This window comes from Copadichromis virginalis, linkage group LG3, assembly GCF_057382275.1.
Source record: "Copadichromis virginalis isolate Kocher_CV1m ecotype Utaka linkage group LG3, C_Virginalis_male_GT1.1, whole genome shotgun sequence".
Lineage (NCBI taxonomy): Eukaryota > Metazoa > Chordata > Actinopteri > Cichliformes > Cichlidae > Copadichromis > Copadichromis virginalis.
The window spans coordinates 56,189,032-56,209,745 of record NC_140620.1 but is presented as its reverse complement, the minus strand read 5'-3'; the positions used below and the strand labels follow the sequence as shown (position 1 = coordinate 56,209,745).

The following is a 20,714-nucleotide window of genomic DNA, read 5'->3' as shown; positions in this document are numbered from 1 at the left end:
TGAATAACACCCCTGGTAGATGCACAGACACAGAAAATGGCATTTAAAAGGTAAAACCATCACGCAACCTCGAATGTTGCTGTCAGCCTTCTGCTCCTGTAAAAAGAAACACACATACACTGCACCTTTGTCAGGTGCGAAGTCGTGTTACTGATGTAACACGACTTCGCACAGTCGTGTTACATCAGTAAAGTCTTGTCAGCTTTTACCAGTCAGTCAGTTTTTTTCTCTTTCACTCATTCATTCATACATTCTTTCTTTCTTTGCTGATAGTGGAATCGATCGTCGCATTTAGTTTCCACTCTTAGCAAAATGACGTCATTTCAAAAAGAAAAAGAAGAACTTTAGCTCGGATTACATCGCTGAATCCTTTTTGGGCAGGGACTCTCATTTTCTAATTGCATCTCCCAATTTACTATATTAACAACTAAATTAGTTGTACTCACAGTACTCATGTTTCCTTCATATTTTTGTCTTGTATAGTCACCAGCAATGCTGCGACGGACACACGAGTCTTCTCCATTCTCCAGCTGTGACACCAGTGACACCGAGTCCTGCTCGCTGCCGGTCAACAGCGCCTCACTGCTCTACCGGCAGCAGGGCAACCAGAAGCCCTCAGCAGTCCGGGGACATGTCCTCAGGAAGGCTAAGGTCAGAGGTCACGCTACACAACGCGACTGGCACCAGTCTTTCTCTGAGAATATGATGTGCCTTTAACTTTACATCTCTGACTAGCTCTGTCTTTTGCAAAACTTCAAACTATGCTGGGACCTTTTTGGAAGCACATTGTTTGATCCATTGTTTGGTGTGGACAGGGTCTTTTGTTTTTGAAATCTGGTTTTATTGTCTTTGACTTCCCTGTTTTGTGTGATGTGGCTCCAACAGTAGGCTGAGTATTTTAAGCAATCAACTTCTTGGAACCTTCTGAAAGGCTCTGATACATCTAAAAGATGCATTCCTCGACTTAAGATCGACATATTTAAATATGAATGTAACGTTAGTATCCCCATTCTTTTAGTCATATGTAATATATGTAATTTTAATTACATTTGTCTTGAACCTGTGTGGTAGCAGTGGAAACAGTGTGAGTTAGCTCATAACAACTTGCATAAGAATGATCGGGTCAGCAGCGTTATGGTTCAGGATTCCTGCAGTGCAGAGAACAGCTGTGTGTGTGTGTGTCAAGGTCCACAGAGGAGTTCCACCAACTAGATAACCAGTGAGGCTAATAAAGATGGTTAATAAAGTTTGTATTTCACTGCATGCTACAGTGAACTACAAGCGAGTTTAAGTACTCCACAAACACGTACACAAGTGTGATGTAGTTGCTCATTTGATTTGGTACTGACTAGCAATGAAAAATGCATTGAGGTAGTAAACAAATGAGAGAATCCCAGTAAATGCAAATACTTGCAATCTGTATACAAGTATGCAAACCAAATCTTTGTGTTTGTTTGCAGGAATGGGAACAGAAGACCGGCACATAAACCCATCACATACACCCTTGCATCAGTCTTCCTCCAATCTCTTTTTTTGAAATTGTGTATATATTTATTTAAAAAACAAAAAACAAAACCTGTTCATACCGTCAGAAGGTGTGCTGAGGAGGATACATGCATAGCATTCACATGTACTAAAACACATGCCTAGTTTGAGTATACGGTAAGTACCACAACATAAACTTTTATACTATTGAGCATGTTCAGTGTACTTGGTTGTGCAACTTGTGTTTTCCGCTTTGACATCTTTTCAAGCAAACACCTGTCTTTATTTTTCCTCTCAAAATGTGTTCCAGCCATTTGAAGTTAAAAAGGTCCAAGGTCAAAACCAAGTATTTATTTGTAAATGTTAAAGGAAATACTAGCTTCCCTGTGTTTATTTATGTTGACGTATTTAAAGTATTTTCGTAGAGTCTGTGGCTTTGCTCACACTCCATTTTCCCACAACATAATTGGTCATCAGTCATGATGCCTCTGTTGTAGTAACGATAATTGTAACACACACCAGCCTGGCAACAATGTAGCTCCTCTCTCATTGATGTTTGAAGAAGTACAAATACAATTGTCCCAACTGTCAGAAACACCGACTCATGGCTAGCAGAAGATTTTGTTAATTGTGTTAAGTGTTTTCACACACAGATCATGATGAATCACACTTGAAGTGTGTTTTAATATGAATGTCCATATTTTATATCTGTGACTTTATTGCTATGGGTAATCCAATGGTAAGTTTGTGTTGGTTTGGTAAGTTCCTTGTTTATTCTGTTTGTTTCAGCTTTTCTTTTTGCATTAAAACAACCATGACTGAATACAGACGTGTGGTCTGGACAACTTCCAAAGAGATGTCTTTTTCTGCCAGTTTAGAGAAGTTTATGAACAGAAAGCTGACCATCTAACTGAAAGTAGATTAGATGCTGAGTCAAATATAAATATAACCTGTTAAATTCACATATTCGATTTCACATATAAGATTTTTTTTTTTTTTGTTTTAATATATGTGGTGAAATATGTGAACATTGTTAATATAAAGAGTAGGCGGGGCAGAAAAGACAGGAAAGGTGTAACACTTAAAGAACAACAGGATGCCTTACAGTTAGATTAGATTGTTATAGCCAACCATGTTACTAAGTGAAATTAGTGTGCATGGCATGGGAAGCTCGCTCATTCTGTGAAGGCACCATTAATGATGTAAACAAGTTTAGGAACAACATACAGTCAGGTGACATTTTTTAAGAGTACCTGCCAGCAGTCCAGACTCTCACTCACTGGTGAAAGTTAAAATTGAAAATATGACAAATTAGACCAGTTTATCAAGAAAGGCCAAACTGGTGACAGACCCAAATAAAATACATATTATACAGCCTATATGTTTATTAAAATGTTTCTAATTAAGGCCTCACTAAGAGCATCATCATCCATGCTTTGTAATAGTTGTATTGTTAATGGAGAACTTGCGCTTCTTTCTGTGTGTGTGTGCTTGTGTTGCTCAGAGATGTCTTCATGGCACATTGCAAATCCTTCAACATTACACTGACTAAAAGGGGGGCACTTGTAAACTCACACTGCTGTGTGTTCTGCTCAATCAAAGACTGTGAGTTTGATTTCCACACTGTTAAACACACATACATTCATCAGTGTCACACTGATAATGGTGTTTCTTTTCTGTTGTTGTTGTTTTTGGACGATGTTTCACTGCCTAAGCTTTGCTACTATGTATATAAGGCTAATTTACTTTATGGGGAGTGTTGACAGATGTAGTGAAAGCATGCACTCAGTTTGGAACTCATTGAACACACAGACACTCACTGGTTCGTGGTGATGTAAATATTTCCTGTCTCCTGCCTGCCGGAATGATATCCCGAAGGTTTTACAAGCATGTTAGCTTAAAGATGGGACAAGAGATGGTGGTCAGCAAGTGTTGACCTGCAACAAAAAAGGATGTCTGATGTCAGTAAATGTGAACCTGCTGTACATAGCTTGGTAAATGTAGTACTGTAGAAGGGCGGGAGGGCTTTGAATTTTTTTTCTTTTTTCTTTTGCACCATATACATTTTCTCTTGTTTTATATCACAGACAGTCTCCAACTCGGGGACAGGCACACTTGTACATAAATTAATAAACCTCCGAACAAACCGGCCTCGGACTTTGTGCCTTATTGTTGGTTCTTTTCAAAAGTAATGTAATGTAATGCAATGTAATGACCACAGAACAGTTTTCCAATCGTTTTAAATGAGCTTTGGCCCAGGGCAAATGGCAGTGTTTCCAGACCTATTCACATCTGGCTTCTTCTTTAAATGTTAGAACTTTAACCTGAATTTGTAGATAGATCTAGATATAAACTTTTCATAGACATTGGAAGGAACACTTCCAGAAATCAGTGTTCTACAGGTTATGCACATCCAATACTCAGAATCCATCATCATTCCTAGCATTAAAAGTGTAAGAGGTTAGAACTTTTCTAGTGACAGAGTCAGAGTTGGAAATTTTCTTTAAATTTGTCAGTAGAGTTTCACTTTAGTCATGTGTATGGTAGAGCTAGTCTATAGAGCTTCATCAGGACAGAGTAGATTTCACGGTTCTACAATTCTCATGTCAGAAGAAGCTTTTATGTTGTTCTTTGATGGTCAGTGTACGTTCACAATTATTTTAATTTTGTTGACACAGACAAAAGCAGAAATTTTCTCAATGTATATTTTGCAAAAATGGAAGTTTTTTTCTTCCAATTTTTGTTTTTTGATTAATTCAAGCCATCAAACCCAGCAAGATTTAGATAGTTTGTGTGTAGCTGACTGACAATAATGAATCCATTTAGAAAATAATTGTACTTTTTAATAGTGAGAACGTAGTGATGGATGTTTACTGATTAGTGGATGACTGGAATGTATAGTGTATGATTGTAATTTACAAAATATAACCAGAGGTGATGTGATGCTTGTGTGATTTTTTTTAACAGGACCCTACAGTAGGATGAGTACCCTAAGTTCACCAACCTTTTGATGGCTAGGTGTGCAGTTCCTGCTTTAAATGCATTCACTTTTTACATTCAGAAATTTAAATCAAGAGGCAAGAAATGTTTGCACACACTTATGAACTTAAATCAATAAGTGTATTGATGTATGCTCAATCATCCAGGTAAGGAAATCTTAAAAAGTTGATTCTGTTCATCAAGTCTTATCTTTTTTTAGTGGGAGAAACATTTTGTCACTCATCCAAAAAAGGTACATAAGATGAATAGAATAAACTTTTGCCGGTTAGAATAATAGTGTCACTGCCCTCTGCTAAGACTGGAGATAATATAAGGAATGAGAGAATTGACAGCTATTGTGTTATTTCGCCCTGTCATCGTTCTTTTAACTCTAAGTATCATAAAGTAATGTGGTGACATGTGGAAGGATGTGTTTCCAGACAGCATTTTAGGCACGAGTTAGGCTGTAGGTTGCAGGCACTGATCTCACATTGTGTAAGTGTAGCTGGTTCTAATAGTCTGAGCTGCTTGAAGCTTTATTCGTGAAGAGCACATTAACTTACAAAAACCGTTGCTAGCTAGTTCAGCTGGGTAATATTTTCTTAGAACAGCGGGGCTACATGCGGTGATGCTAGAATTAGCCATGGTATCAAACTACCTTCAACAGGTGGTCAAGCTGAGTCCACAGGCGCACTACGTTTCCCCGGAGAGCTCCTTCATTCTTCATATATCCGTGTCGGGCAAGAGTGTAAAGCCCGCGGCTGAATGGCCTTTGTTCAAGCACTCAATCATGCGCGTGAAGGAAACGCGGGGAGCGAAAGAGGGAAAAGAGAGTGAGAGAGTGTGTCATGGGTAGAGAGGACGACCGGGAGCAGCGTTCTAACGGGCTACAGGCTATGCAGTGTGCAGTACTGTTATTAAAGCCTCATCTCTTCAGTACTCTCCGGTGCCTCGGCTGATTTCTGTCTGCCTCACTACTCCACAAAAGTGAAGGGAGTTAACCCCGAAGGAGGACAAACTTCGGCCCTGGAGGAAGCATCTCCCCTCGTGTCTCCCGACCACGGTCAGGGGACTGACGGCGAGGAATGGTTAACACTGGGTTTACGCTGTAGGTCAATGAAGGACTGGTTAGGCAAGTTTTCATGAACTGTTGATCAGATTTCAAGAAACAAACAGTGTATTCAGATCAATCTAAATCTCTGTTGCAGACTAAAACTGCAATTGAATTCTAAACCCATATCAGTGGAGTATTTGCTTTTTCTTTTAGGCATAAAAAACATCCACGACCAAAACAAGAAAATGTATATAAAAACCTGCTTTTGAAAAATACAGTAAATACAGCAAAGAGCTCCTCTTGTTTGTGTTTTTATTTTGAAAAGGCTGTTACATTCCATCTCTGCACAAAAATGCTTTCAGTTTCCAAACTAAAGCGCCCTACAGCGGAATTGAAACATACAGAGCTGCTCCCTGTCGAACTTCAGGCAAAAGTAAAACGAAAACTTTAGATTTCAACAAGCATTTGGTATCAACTCTCGCTTCTGAATTACATGGAGACACACCCTGAAAGCAGAATTAGGGGTATCACCGCACACACTGGAGTGTAAACAAGTGGAAATCCTCAACTTGCCCCTTAAAAAATTACAATGACTAAAATTTAGGAATACGCGAGATCGGGCACACTCGGAAAGCGTCAACTTTGCACTTTGGGAAACACGATATCTGATCTTCTTTCGAAATTGGTCCCCGAAAAATCAATTATTCAAATTAAAGTATTTCTAAATATATTTATCCGTTCAGGTAGTACCGTGATGAAGAAGGTGGTGGAACTGGAGCAGGATGAATAGGATGAATAGGCACTGTTATAGGTTGGCTGTTCCTCAGCAACCTCCGTGTGATCTACACCCAAAAAAGGGGAGAAAAAAGGTGAAGTTCAAACCCTGCAGAAAGCTTAGACACCAACAAACCACATTTTATCCTAGAAGTGCAAAATATTTTCCTGCATGTACGTGCGACTCCTGACTTCCTTTCACCATAGACAGTCACAGGACAGGGCAATATCACAGGACAGGGCAATATCACACCCCAGGCCTCTGCAGCGTGCTGTAACAGAAGAGAAGTTATCTTGCGATGAGCAACTGCGTTCCAGTGGACTCTGTCCTTCATTCGATGGTGCAGTGAGAATCTGAACTGGAAATGGAGGTCCAACACATCCATCCCATAGACATCGGCCAGAGTTCCACTGTAGAAGTTGGCTTCAATCACATCGTAGCGCAACTGGGGTGCCTTGTGCTCAATCTGAGGCAAATAAGGGGCTTTAAGGCTCAAAACAGAAGATGGTAAAATAAAAAAAATTAAATAATTTTTAAATAATTTAATAATTTAATAATTTTTTAAATACTTAATTTATAAAGTAAGTATTTAAAAAAAACTCAAAAAAAAACTACAGATCGCACCATAATATATTTATTAAAATTTATAAAAGAAATTTAGGCATCCCCACTTTGACACAGTAGCATCTGCTGTAATAGTTACACCTCTGATGAAGTCTCAAAAGCTTTATTTTGATACCAAGATTGCAATTACAACTCTGAATAAACAAAGAAATACTGACATATCCAATATACTATTAATTTTGGGCATGTCATTTCAAATAGAAATGACCCTTGGGGTTTCAGATGTTAATGCTATTCGATTTCTGCTGTTACTCAGCCTCTAAAAGCACTTGGCTGAGAGGACAGTGGCATCACATTATCCACTACAGGCACATGGCTTATGCAAATTTTTTAGATCAGCTTTCCCCAGATGACAAGAGACTTTTGACATGCAATGTGTTTAACACGATCAGATTAGTGTTAAATCATAATATAAATGGGACTTGCTAACGGACCTCAGGCACCAGGAAACCGCCTTTGATCCTCTCTCCTAAGGGCATGGTGAGGTTCCACACAACCAGCGTTTCCTCTGGCAGAGCCTCACGCAGCTCGTCGAAGAACCTATGAAGGTTCTCCTTGTAGTCATCAACCCAGCTGCAACTGTATCTAGAACACCCAGTGCAGACATAAACAGGAAGAACAAAAATCACTACAGTGGGAGGAATTCAATTGGGAAAACAAAACGTTGTGCTATGATTCTTCTGAACTGATAGATGCACACAAAAAACTCCATCACTCTCACTTCTGACTCATCTCACATTATCTCTTTAATGAAATCAAATCAACAGCCTTATTAATAGTTACGCAATATACTCACCTTGAAATATCCCAAACACAGGAGTTAACAAAAACCACATCTGGTTTCAAACCATGGCGGAAGTCCTCCAGGATGCTCTTCATGTAGCGAGAATAGATACGCGTCACTAAGTAAAAACGGACCAGATGGTGGGCGGACTGAAACTGTCGAACTTCCTTGTACTCTGTGCCGTTGTGCATTTGACCCAGACAGCCCCCTTCCACCAGGCAGTCCTGTTCGAAGCTCATCTCACCCTAAAGAAGAAGTGTGAGGACAACACAAACGAGGAGGTGAACAGATATAAAGCACGTCATTCAAATACACCCATTTTTTTACATTACAATTTAAATGACACCAGTGGCATGATTACAAACTTTATATTGCATAAGTTAGCTGAGGTTTTAACTGGTAGCATGCACATGGTTATACACCCTGCACGCTTTTTTGTATCAGTGTATAAAACTGGTAAATTTTAGCCCTTGCCTTGCTCCGCAGTTGTCTCAAGGAAAGATATTTCTCTTTTTGTACCAGCAGAACAAGATCCTTGTACACTGCCCGCTGAACTGAGGAAGAAATAAAATGATAGATTAGAAGTAGTCCCCATAGATTAGTACATTACATTATACAGATTCGATAGTAGTCCTTTCATTGGGCACACCTTTCCAAGTGCACTTTAATATTTAATTCATCACTTAGCAGAAAATGGGCTGGTTTTAGCATTTTAGAAATTGCTGATAAACTGAACTTGATTACTACCATCTATTTGAGCCAGAGAATGGTTTAGAAAGGGAAAAATATATACAAGACTTCTGGATAAAAATGTCTTGATGACAGCAGTTGACACTGGGGCACAGGATACATTGAATAAGGTCAGAATTTAGGGCTTAGAACATTGAGTTTTCGTAGGGTTAACAACATGAAAACATGGATCCATCCTGGATTGGGTGAACAATTTAACCTGGTTGTGGCAAAACACTCATCTGGGGTAATTTTAGTGCTGCCCCATTAAATTACACATATTTGCAAATACACTGCAACATACCTGAGTGTAGTTACTGACCATGTTCATCCCTATGATCACAGTGAACAGATATGGTTACCACACTCTTGTATAATAAAGATGCCACACACAAATCTGCGTGTCTGATGCCATTATTTGAACTTGAACAAATGTCATGAAGAACTAGCCTATGTTATTTATGAAGGTAAACGGGTATCAATTCCAGCACAACCAAACTGAACCTAATGAAGTGGATGTGAACGGTACATACAGTTTATTCACAAAACAGTCAACGTTGGGCAAACAAGAACACCTTAAGTATAAATGCACAAGATAATGTAAATACCGATTCATTAATTTTGTCAGCCAGCTACTCACTGGAGTCTCCCAACACCACCATGAACTTGTTATGGAGCAGCTGGCTGGCCTGCAGGTGGCTCACACTCTTCATGATCTCCCGCTGTTAAATTACAAAGTCAAACACTGTTGCGTCTTTCTATGGGCTCAAATTGCGGTCATAAATACTTTCCACTAAAAATGCCTAAATGTGTAAACTCAAAGGTGAGGTAGTTTTTCCAGATGAGATATTGACCGGACATCAGTTTCTCTACCATACTTCCAAGCTTCTCGCAATAACATTAGCTTACTAATGACCAACAGTGGTTAAAAAATAAATAAAATAGCTGGCTATTTTTCTGTTGGCTTAAAATCACTTATGTAATAAACACTTACCATATTTGAGTTTAGATGCAAACTGTACCACTAATTCCAGCCCCTTGTAAATGCTATATGTGTTGGTGTTCAGTGTTATTTTTCAACCAGCTTAGCTAGCGTTTAGCTAGCGTTAGCCAAATTTCCTCTGAAGTGGCTCTTGCGCCACTAAGTTTTTAGTTTCAAGACCCGAAGTTGCGACAGCCTCCTCAACCACTTAGTGTTTTAAAAGTTTAAAGTTGGTGTGAATTTAAAAAAAAAAATATTACAAATATTTCACTCCGGAGTTTCAAGCACACCCCCAAACTGCAGGTGTCGCCAATTAAATGGTGCTTTTAACGACTGTGCACTACCTTAATGGGTCGACACTAATTTTAAAATAAAAAAGAAATTACTTAATAAATTTTTAAAAAAATTAATTTAATATTAGAGAGATATTAGATGCTTTTAAAAAAAAGATTTTTAAAAATTAACAATATGAATTGTTTTGTTTTTTTGTTTTTTTTTTAAATATACGTGCACATATGGAATTACAACCACGCCTCTTCTTGTGCCTGTTAAGCCATTTCCTACTTCAAAAACAATGCCTTTACTGTGATAACACTAGCTGGCCCAAGGTTTTATGTGAGTGAAGTTGCCCCCCCCCCCCCCCACCTTCTTCAAATCCAACAAAAGTGGTATCAAACGTTTGTGCTACATTTGTGCTGGTTTGTGCTGCAGAAATTTTTGTTTGTGCCGCTATTATTTTAAAGATATTAACAAAAATTTCTAGAGGTCAACCAGCCCCCCCATATTAATGGAATCAAACAAAATTGATGTCAAACGTTTGTGCTGGTTTGTGCTGCAAAAATGCTTGTTTGTGCTGCTAACATTTTAAAATTTTTAATAAAATAACGTCTTGATGCGTGCTTAATCATCCAGGTAAGTAAATCCCAAAAGGTTGATTCTGTTCATCTGGACATTTTCAGTTGGAGAAACGTTTCGTCACTCATCCAAGTGACGAAATACTGCGTTTTAACAACAACTACTGAGATTTGCTTGAAATACTATGATTTAGAAGAAATACAATGACTCCATACAAATACGATGCTTTGGCACAAATACTATGATTTGGCACAAGTACTATCATTTAGTACAAATACTATGATTGGGCAGAAGTACTATGTTTCAGTACAAATACTATGATTTGGCAGGAATACTCTGGTTTAGCAGAAATACTCTGATTTAGCAGCAGTACTATCTTTTGGTAGAAATTCCTGCTAAAAGGTACTATTTCTGCGTTTTAGCAGAAATACTGTAATTTGGCATAAATACTATAATTTGGGGTAAATACTATGATTTGGCACGTATAATATATTCAGCACATATATTATAAAATAACAGAAATATTATGATTTGGCCCCAAAACCATGATTTTGCACAAATACCATGATTTTTGCAAAAATACTATGATTTAGCAGAAGTACTAAGATGTAGTAGAAGTACTTTGCTTTAGCAGAAATACTATGATTGAGGAGTAATACTTAAACATAGGAGAAATATTGATACACAGACACACATACACAGACAGTAAAGGGAACAGGAGCTGTTGAGAGTCTGGGCTTGGTATATGTAGGTCAGTTAAATTAGCTGCACCTGCTGTAGTCAGCCCTTACACACACAGACACAGAGAGAGGTGTGTTTTCTTCAGTGTATTTCTGACATTCAGGATTCCCCTCGAACAAATGGCCATAATTTCCTAACCGTAGAGACTAGAACGTTCATTCAGACATCGTTTTGTTCAGAAGAGATGGGGGAAATCTTCAGGTCTTCATAATTCAGAGATAAAATATAAATTATTAAAGATATATGACTTGTAATACACTGTAACTGAGTAGAGGCGAAGCAAAAACTGCCTTGACTTGCCCTCAAACAACCTTTGGTAACTCTAAATCTATATGGAGCATCAAAATCGTTCTTTCACCGTAAGAAACAGCAGGCTTTGGTGAACAGTCATGGAAATTTTCAGGGCTCTGTGGAAATCCATCAAAAAGATATGATGAGAGAAAAAAGTCCCTCATTTCCAGAGTTTGAAATCTGAAGAAATCTGAGCGAGGGACAAATTTCCTACCCTCAAACAAGTCTAACTCATCTCAGAACGGTAATAGGTGAGAAAATAATTCTTGAATTGTGAGCATCAGGAGTGTCTGAAGATATATCGGGACAAGCCTCATGTCTTAATTTCGCTTCGTTAAGGAGATATGACAATTTGAAAATGCCTCTCATTAGAGAAATCCAGCGGTGATTTTGAATAAACTCTCCATTGACTTTCAATGGAGAGTTTTGAGACTTATTGTTGCTCTGAGGAGATTTGCAAAAAATCTGTAACTCCCACAACAATGATAGTGACATTTCCTGAAAGCCAGCAAAAATACCTACGTTTTGATGTATAATTTGTGGAAGTTGAGTGGAAATTGAGCGAGTAGCAAGAAGTTGTTTGGACATGAAGAGAAAATCTGCTGAAAAAAGCTGAAAAAGTTGAAACCCGTTTTCAAAAATACCCGTGTACGTGTGGACGTAGCCTCAGTCTCTGACTGGAAGCGCTAATTCGTCATTCGGCTTTTGTCAGACTAAAGTAACTGTTAAAACTGTTTGAAAAGCTAAGCTATACAACAAGGAGAGATTGAGAATTTCCTTTTAGTTCTCAGTTTATTTGATATTGACAAAAGTTAGTCAGTTTTGTCTGTTCTTCTGTAAAACAAACTAAGATTTATTTTTAGAATTAATATTTTGTTTCTAAGTGGAATTGACAATTTAGTCTGTTTCGTTTGTTCTATTTTGAAACTTAAACGCTTTAGCGGCTGCCTTTTGTGTAGTTTGCAATATTTGCCTTTATTTATCTGAAAAAGTCTCATGTTCCTTAAGTACATCTACCCTGTTGAACTTATTATGGGAAATAAATATTTAAATAAAAACAAGCTGCTGATTATTTCACATTTTACTTGTGAGCAACGGCACATTTAAATCTTACAAATATAGTTATTTGGCTTATATCGTGATAGATATCGTTATCGCCTGAAATGAAAAAAACATATCGTGATATGAAAAAATCTTATATCGCCCAGCTCTACTTAAAGCCAGCAAAAATACCTACGTTTTGATGTATAATTTGTGGAAGTTGAGTGGAAATTGAGTGAGTAGCAAGGAGTTGTTCAGACATGAAGAGAAAATTCAGAACGGACGAGTGTGCACTGGGAGTTAATTGCATAGCAACCATAGCAACGCATGTATTTTCTGAAAAATCACAAAGTTGCAACTGAAAACTTAAAGAGTCATTACATGAAAACGGTAACAGATATGAAAAAGCTGAATCACACAGGAATAGCCCAATCATTTGAGAACATTTTAAAGTTTGAATGGAGTTTCTAGGTCAAAGTATGAGGCAGTAGTTAAGTTTCAAAGACAAGAAAGTTTTAGCAGAATTGTGGAAGTTTCCCATTCATTTCAATGGGACAAATTAAAGGAAAAAAGTGTAATATTTTAAATAGTATAATAGCAATAAACACCAAAAGATATAGCTGGAATTAGCAGAAAGAGCAGAACAGTTTAGAGTTTGAACGGAGAAAATCGGCTGAAAACTGAGGGAGTAGTTAAGTGCCGAAAAACGCGGAGCAACTATAAGAATAAAGTTTAAAGAGAAACAGGATCTCAATAGTGTGTGTAGCGAACCCCCCCGAATGAAGGATGACACTTTACTGATGACGTTTTGAAGGTTTAATGGCAGTAAACCATCAATCTCACCGTAAGAGCTGGGGATGTATACACAGAAACAGCGTGTAAGCAAAATAATCCACACTCTTACAATCGTAAACCTTATAACATGAAGTTCGTTTCAACGTAACATTTAACAAATGTAGCGACTGTCACAAAAACATCTAAACGTCTCCTTATTTACATCATAACCATACCTTGTGCCTCTATCAAGGGGGCTGCTAATGACAAAAGAAATCACCATAGGCTCCGTTAAGCCATCACTTTTCTAAACTCCCGCGACTGCTGCTGAAAACTGCGCCAAAAACTGTTTTACAGGAAATCGTCCCATCAAAATAAAAGCTTCTACACACGGACAGGAAGTTGGTAGTAGAAAACAGGAATGAGTGCCAAAATAAGGTGCAAAGAAAGGCATTCAGGGTTATTTACACTCCCACCAAAATTACGAATAATTGGTTTACATAAGAACCAAAATGAATAATTTTCCCAAACAAAATAACCCATGTAGGAGTTACCTTAGGAACTTTCTAACAACAATACAAGTTTTTGTACTGGACGCTCAACAACTGATAGTTTAGTAGAGCGTTGACCTTTATTATTGAGTCTCTTTTCTCCAAGTGAGATCTTTACCCTTCGCACAAGTCCATCTTTTCCACTGACAGTCTCTACAACTCTTGCAAGTCTCCATTCCCCTCTGGGTGCCAGTTCATCCATTTCCAACACAACATCACCTACTTTTAGATTCCTCTTTGGTGAGTGCCACTTTTGCCTTGAAATGATGTTGTGAATGTATTCTCATCTCCAGCGGCTCCAGAACTGCTCTGCAAGGAACTGCACGCGGCGCCACCTCTTCTTGCTGTACAGGTCCTCATTTGAAAAGGCACCAGGTGGGGGCAACGGTGCATTGGATTTCATGTGCAGCAGATGATTGGGCGTGAGCGGTTCCAGGCTGTTGGGGCTATTCAAGTTATCTATAGTCAAGGGTCTGCTATTGACTATAGCCATGGCTTCGTAGAATAACGTCCGTAATGAAGCATCATTGAGTCTGTCGTGAGCCAGTGACAGAGTGGTATTCAGCACACTTCTGACAGTCTTTATCTGACGTTCCCACACTCCCCCTGCATGACTAGCATGGGGTGCGTTCATCACAAAGTCACATTGTTTTTCAGTCAAGTATGTATTTAGTCTCTGAGTGTCTAGCTCATTTAAAGCTGCTTTAAACTCATTCTGAGCACCAACAAAGTTCGTTCCCTGGTCACATTGGATGTGTCGAACTGCACCTCTGATTGAAATGAAACATCTTAATGCATTAATAAATGCATCAGTAGACAAGTCCTCTAAGAACTCAATGTGAATGGCACGAGAACAAAAGCAAGTAAGTAGGAGTCCATACCGTTTGTGTTGTTTTCTTCCCTCAGTTGTCACAAATGGACCAAAACAGTCCATGCCACAGTGTGTGAAGGGAGGAGAGGGCTCTAAGCGATGTGGAGGTAGGTCACTCATCCTCTGACCCTCTGGAGCTTTGCGGAGTCTGCGGCAGATCACACATTGTCGGATGAATGAGGCAACTGTTTTACTCATTCCAGGAATCCAGTAGCCACTGGATCTGATTTCATTTATGGTGAATCCCTTTCCTTGGTGTTTTACTTTGTCATGACAGTGAGATATTATGAGTTTGGCTGTACAATGTTCTTTTGGGATCACGATCGGGTGTTTGAAGGTGTCACTCGTTGCATGCTGGAGTCTCCCTCCCACCTTGAGGAGACCATCTGTATCCATGAAAATGTCCAGTTTAAACAGTTTGTTATGATGTGGGAGCTGTTCTCCTTTCTTCAGCTGTTTTATTTCCTGTTCATACGCTTGACTTTGTACACGTCGAATGATCACAAGTTCAGCATTTTTCTGCTCACTCACTGTAGCTGATGCATTTGACTTGATGTGTCTAGCCCTTCTTATGAGACGTGCTACAGCTTTAATTGCTTTGGACCAGGAGGAGAACTTACTTAGACATTCAGCAAGACTTACAGTGTCTGTGACTTTAGTTAACATTGTCTGTATTTTTCTGACTTCTGGATCTCCTATGGTCAGATCCAGCTCAACAGGTTGTGCTGTGGGCAGTTCATTTTTCCACAAAAAGGAGGGGCCAGTGAACCAGATAGACTTATTTAACTCATTGACAGTTACACCTCTCGAAGCACCGTCAGCTGGATTCAGTTCTGATGGCACGTAAAACCACTGCTGAGGGCTTGTACTTTCCCTGATCCTCTGAACCCTGTTAGCTACAAAGGTGTGGAAACGACGTGCATCATTGTTTATGTAGCCCAGCACCACCTTTGAATCAGTCCAGAAGTACTCCTTTGCACCATAACACAGTTCTTCCCGTAACATGTTGCTGACTGAGACTGAAACTACAGCTGCTGTTAGTTCAAGTCTGGGGATTGTGGTCAGTTTAGTTGGAGAAACTCGAGCCTTTGCTATTACCAGAGAGCAGTGAACTTCACCTTTAGCGTTCTTTGCCCTCAGATAGCTACATTGTCCATAACCACTTGAGCTTGCATCTGAAAAGTGGTGCAACTCTATTTCTTTAGTTTCACCAAAGTTAGCAGGCAGGTAACAGCGAGGTATGTTTAGCTTGTCTAGATTTACAAAGTCACTTTGCCAACTCACCCACCTTGGCTTGAGTGCATTAGGTATGGGGTCGTCCCACCCGACACCATGCTGACACATTTCTTGCAAGATTTTCTTTCCATTCAGCACATATGGCGCTAAAAATCCAAGTGGGTCGTAGATTGACGCGACAGTGGATAGAATACCTCTGCGTGTGGCTGGCTGGACTTTCAGTGTGTTGTCAAATTTGAAACAGTCCTTTTCAATGCTCCACTGGATGCCTAGTGCTCTTTCTTGTGGCATGTCTTTGAATGTCAAGTCTCTTATGTTAATATTTACAGCACACTCTGATGCAGGTATACTTTGCAAAACAGTGTGATTGTTAGAAACAAACTTGTGGAGACGCAGGTTACCTTTGCGGCAGATTTCTCTGGCTTCTTGTGCCAACTGCATTGCTTCTTTCACTGTGTTTGTGCTCGTAACTCCATCGTCGACATAAAAGTCTTTCTCAATGAACTGTGAACCTGCTGGGTGCGAGTGGCAGTGCTCTTTGGCTAAGTACTTCAGTCCATAATTTGCACAGCCTGGAGATGATGACGCACCAAAAAGGTGTACCTTCATTCTGTATGTTTGAGGTTGTGTGCTTGTATCACCGTTTTTCCACCAGAGGAAACGTAGATAGTCCCGGTCCCTCTCACTGACGTGGAACTGGTGGAACATCTTTTCTATATCGCACATTAAGGCAATAGGATGTTGCCGGAATCTCAAGAGAATGCCAGTCAGATTGTTTATTAAGTCTGGCCCTTGGAGGAGATGATCATTGAGACTTGTTCCATTGTGTTTGGCTGAACAGTCAAATACGACACGCAGTTTTGTGGGCTTTTTGGGGTGGTAAATCCCATGATGGGGGATGTACCATTGTTCACCTTGTGTTCCTTCGTTGTGTACTTCTTCCACGTCTCCTCTTTCAATTATGTCATTCATGTATGCAACATAATCATTTTTGTAGTTCTCATCCTTGTTCAACCTTCTCCTTAAGTGTTCCAGTCTGATCTCTGCAAGCCTTTTGTTGTCTGGTAAGTTTGGCCTTTGCTTGAATGGAAGAGGCATCTCACAGTATCCTTGTTCATTTTTCTTTATCCCTTCCTTAAGTTTTTCCAGAAAAACGACATCCTCTTGTGAGACCGTTTTGTCACATGCCTTTGTGTCCTTGAAATCTGATTCAAGAACATTGATCATGTCCATTGGTGTTACAGCAGGCATTTCCTTTACCATGACCCTATGGCACAGACTTGTTTCAGTTTCATTTGACTCTGATGAGCCACCAACAATGCTCCACCCTAGGTCTGTCTGTATGGCAAATGGCTCATTGTCTTTTCCGAGTAGAACCTGTTTTGGAGCTAGAGTTCTGGGACAGTTAAATCCAATGAGTAGTCCAACATCACAACTCAGGAGAGGGGGTATCTGATCAGCGATCTCTGACAGATGGGGCCATTGCCTTGCAGTTTCATTTGTGGGTATGTTGTCATAGTTAAATGGGATGTAGTCCTTTGTGTAGGAGGGTGGAAGGTCGATGTGAACATCTGAATTATAACCTCTCACACGTAACCCTGCTACTCTCTGGCTTTTGACTGTCATGTGAACTCCCAGCATCGTGGTTAGTTTTAGCTTAACTGGATGGGATGCTGCTTGTAACTGGTTAGTTACCTCCTCACTGACAAATGTGTTGTCACTTTGTGTGTCTAATAAAGCGTACACAAGCTGCTCTTTAGATGGACTCTGAGTAGTGGAAACCCACACAGGAACAATCATGGAGGTACTACCTGATTGACCCACCTTAGTAACATTCAGAGCTGTGGCTGCCATGGTGTCATTTTCTGTGGTTGAAGCGACGTTTGTAGAGCTCTGAGGCCTTTCATTTGCCATGTGACTCTCATTGTGCAAACAGGTGGGGTGTCGTCCTTTGCAAGTGTCACATTTGTGGCGATGACGACAGTCTCTGGCATTGTGGCCCACCTTTAAGCACCCGTAGCACAGTTTATTTTCCTTCACAAATGTCCGTTTGTGGTCTAGTGACTTCTCTGAGAAGCTTGGGCACTTTGACAACTGATGACTTTCATCTTATGAAAGTCATCAGTTGCATCTTTGGTAGTTTTCTGCCAGTAAGCTGGAGTTCCTCTGAGTGGCTGCATAAATCTGATTGCATCTTTATTTCTTACCAGCTTCTCTACTTCTGTCTTACTTTGTAACATTCCTGATGTGATTTTGCGTCCATCTTTCGTCATAGTTTTACCTTTCCTTAGCTGTATTGTCATGCTGGAATTAGCCAAATGTATTTCAGTGACAAACTGTGAGAAAAACAGGTAATTTGTGTCTTTAGCAAATCTTGCATCAATGTTGAAAAGCCTTGACTTGAAGTAAGCACTCGGTGTGAGTTTAAGAAGTCTCTTTTCATCCAGTGTATTCTGACCAGTAGGAAACTGCACAGGAAATGCCATGGCTTCCAAATGAGGAGTTCTGAAGAAGCTAACAGGATTGTTTCTTTCTGCAGGAGCCACACAATATGTGTTATCAGTGAAACAGAGAATCTCTTCTGAAATGTCAACAGGCTGCAGACAACTTTCTAGAGCAAAACCTCCATTGTTCAAATCACTTTCTGGTTCCTCTGGATTGATTTCCTCTGGTTGTTCATCACAGGATTGCATATTAATAGCTTGTTCACTTTCAGACTCACTTTCGCACAAAAGGGCATCTTTTTCATAGTTGTCAATTTCCATTAGATCTGCTTCATCATAATCATCACTTCCCATGCTGGCTTCATCACTGCTGTCATCATCAGGTAACGTTGGATCACAAAGCAATGCTTTGTCCTGATGATATGAGGTTTTGTGCATTTGAAGGAGCTAAATGGAAAAATGAGAAAATAAAGTAAGTTTCAAAATTTCTTCAAAATTGATTTCTCACTAGTTAAAAACAGCAAAAAACTATACTGTTGAATTATTATCAGTAGTTTGTGAAAACATTGTATTGCAGTTTAAATCAATTGATTATCTTACCAGTGACTGCAGTAATGCTGACTCCACTGCTTCTGACGTTCTCAAACACAGAGTAGAGAGTGAATGTGTATTGAGTTCCAGCAGTGAGAGATGAGAGTGTTTGATTCAATGGTCCATTTCCAGCTGGTGCACTGATGCTTGTCTCTGTACCATTAAACTGGAGAACAAAGCTGACATTGTTGTTGACTTTATTCCACTGCAGAGTGATGCTGGTTTCATTTTGTCCTGATGATATGAGGTTTTGTGCATTTGAAGGAGCTAAATGGAAAAATGAGAAAATAAAGTAAGTTTCAAAAATTCTTCAAAATTGATTTCTCACTAGTTAAAAACAGCAAAAACAGACTCTGGCTAAGGCAATCTACACCACACCAGGGCCTGAGTTGCCGGCTGGGGTCAACTACACCACACCAGGGCCTGTGGCTCTGGCTGAGGCCACCTACACCACACCAGGGCCTGTGGCTCTTGCTCAGGCCACCAGGGTCTGTGACTCTAGCTAAGGCAATCTACACCACACCAGGGCCTTAGTTGCTATTGAGGCCACTTACACCAGACCACGGCCTGTGGCTCTGGCTGAGGCCACTTACACCAGACCTCGGCCTTTGGCTCTTGCTCAGGCCAATTACACCACACCAGGGCCTGTGGCTCTTGCTCAGGCCACTTACACCACACCAGGGCCTGTGACTCTGGCTAAGGCAATCTACACCACACCCGGGCCTTAGTTGCCGGCTGGGGCCACCTACACCACAGCAGGGCCTGTGGCTCTGGCCGAGGCCATCTAGACCACACCAGGGCCTTAGTTGCTGGTGAGGCCACTTACACCACACCAGGGCCTGTGGCTCTTGCTCAGGTCACCAGGGTCTGTGACTCTGGCTAAGGCCATCTACACCACACCAGGGCCTGAGTTGCCTGCTGTGGCCACCTACACCACACCAAGGCCTGTGGCTCTGGCTGAGGCCATCTACACGACACCAGGGCCTTAGTTGCTATTGAGGCCACTTACACCAGACCACGGCCTGTGGCTCTGGCTGAGGCCACTTACACCAGACCACGGCCTTTGGCTCTTGCTCAGGCCAATTACACCACACCAGGGCCTGTGGCTCTTGCTCAGGCCACTTACACCACACCAGGGCCTGTGACTCTGGCTAAGGCAATCTACACCACACCCGGGCCTTAGTTGCCGGCTGGGGCCACCTACACCACAGCAGGGCCTGTGGCTCTGGCCGAGGCCATCTAGACCACACCAGGGCCTTAGTTGCTGGTGAGGCCATGTACACCACACCAGGGCCTGTGGCTCTTGCTCAGGTCACCAGGGTCTGTGACTCTGGCTAAGGCCATCTACACGACACCAGGGCCTGAGTTGCCTGCTGTGGCCACCTACACCACACCAAGGCCTGTGGCTCTGGCTGAGGCCATCTACACCACACCAGGGCCTTAGTTGCTAATGAGGCCACTTACACCACACCAGGGGCTGTGGCTCTGGGTGAGGCCACTTACACCACACCAGGGCCTGTGCTTCTGGCCGAGGCCATCTTCACCAAACCAGGCCCTGTGCTGCTAGCTGAGGCCATGTACAACATATCAGGCCCTGTGCTGGTTCCTGAAGCAATCTTCAACAATCCAGGGCCTGTGCTGCTGGATAAATGCTAAACTGAGTCTTTGGGTTAGGGTATTATGCAAGCATGCAGGTAGGGTTATAGGATTGTGTTCGTAACTTCAGGTACTTGCCACTTAATCACTTGAATCCATAAATTGAGACATTGTGCTGGGGTCAGCAGCTTAGAGCCATGCCACCCTGAGCACGCCTGACCTCGGAAGCTAAGCAGGGCTGGGCTTGGTTAGTACTTGGATGGGAGACTTCCTGGGAATACCTGGTGCTGTAAGCCTTTTATTTTCATGTC

General features: G+C 40.8%; 2 protein-coding genes and 1 pseudogene across 8 annotated transcripts in view; 2 read left to right on the top strand and 1 right to left on the bottom strand.

Annotated features, from left to right (window-relative positions):
* Positions 1–4,428, top strand: part of afap1 (actin filament associated protein 1) — a 95,006-nt gene extending 90,578 nt beyond the window's left edge. For all 5 annotated transcript variants that reach the window (XM_085451762.1, XM_085451764.1, XM_085451761.1 and 2 more), the window contains 2 exons: positions 484–651; positions 1,461–4,428. In XM_085451762.1, the coding sequence (XP_085307888.1) occupies positions 484–651; positions 1,461–1,487 (195 nt within the window). In that variant the 3' untranslated portion in view covers positions 1,488–4,428. The remainder of the gene's footprint in view (positions 1–483; positions 652–1,460) is intronic.
* Positions 4,429–5,832: 1,404 nt separating this feature from the next.
* On the bottom strand, positions 5,833–9,756 carry LOC146715348 (PC-esterase domain-containing protein 1A-like). 3 transcript variants are annotated; one of them, XM_085451756.1, is made up of 7 exons: positions 9,425–9,756; positions 9,071–9,152; positions 8,176–8,255; positions 7,714–7,946; positions 7,352–7,502; positions 6,495–6,759; positions 5,833–6,360 (listed from the first exon to the last, which is right to left on the bottom strand). In XM_085451756.1, the coding sequence occupies exons 1-7, from the start codon at positions 9,425–9,427 to the stop codon at positions 6,224–6,226; spliced, it is 951 nt and encodes a 316-aa protein (XP_085307882.1). In that variant the 5' UTR covers positions 9,428–9,756; the 3' UTR covers positions 5,833–6,223. The 3 variants fall into 3 exon arrangements, with proteins under 3 accessions (XP_085307882.1, XP_085307883.1, XP_085307884.1); XM_085451757.1 differs by having other exon boundaries at positions 6,471–6,564; XM_085451758.1 differs by lacking the exon at positions 5,833–6,360 and having other exon boundaries at positions 6,485–6,564; positions 6,653–6,759.
* A 10,834-nt stretch (positions 9,757–20,590) lies between these two features.
* LOC146715347 (5S ribosomal RNA) lies at positions 20,591–20,699 on the top strand (annotated as a pseudogene).
* The last annotated feature ends 15 nt before the right edge of the window (positions 20,700–20,714 follow it).

Bases quoted from the DNA above. Each gene is read 5' to 3' on its own strand.
- LOC146715348 (XM_085451756.1), bottom strand. The intron at 7,503-7,713 runs GTGAGTATATTG...TGGGTGTTCTAG, and splicing joins TGTGTTTGGGATATTTCAAG to ATACAGTTGCAGCTGGGTTG. The intron at 6,760-7,351 runs GTCCGTTAGCAA...TATTTGCCTCAG, and splicing joins GCGGTTTCCTGGTGCCTGAG to ATTGAGCACAAGGCACCCCA.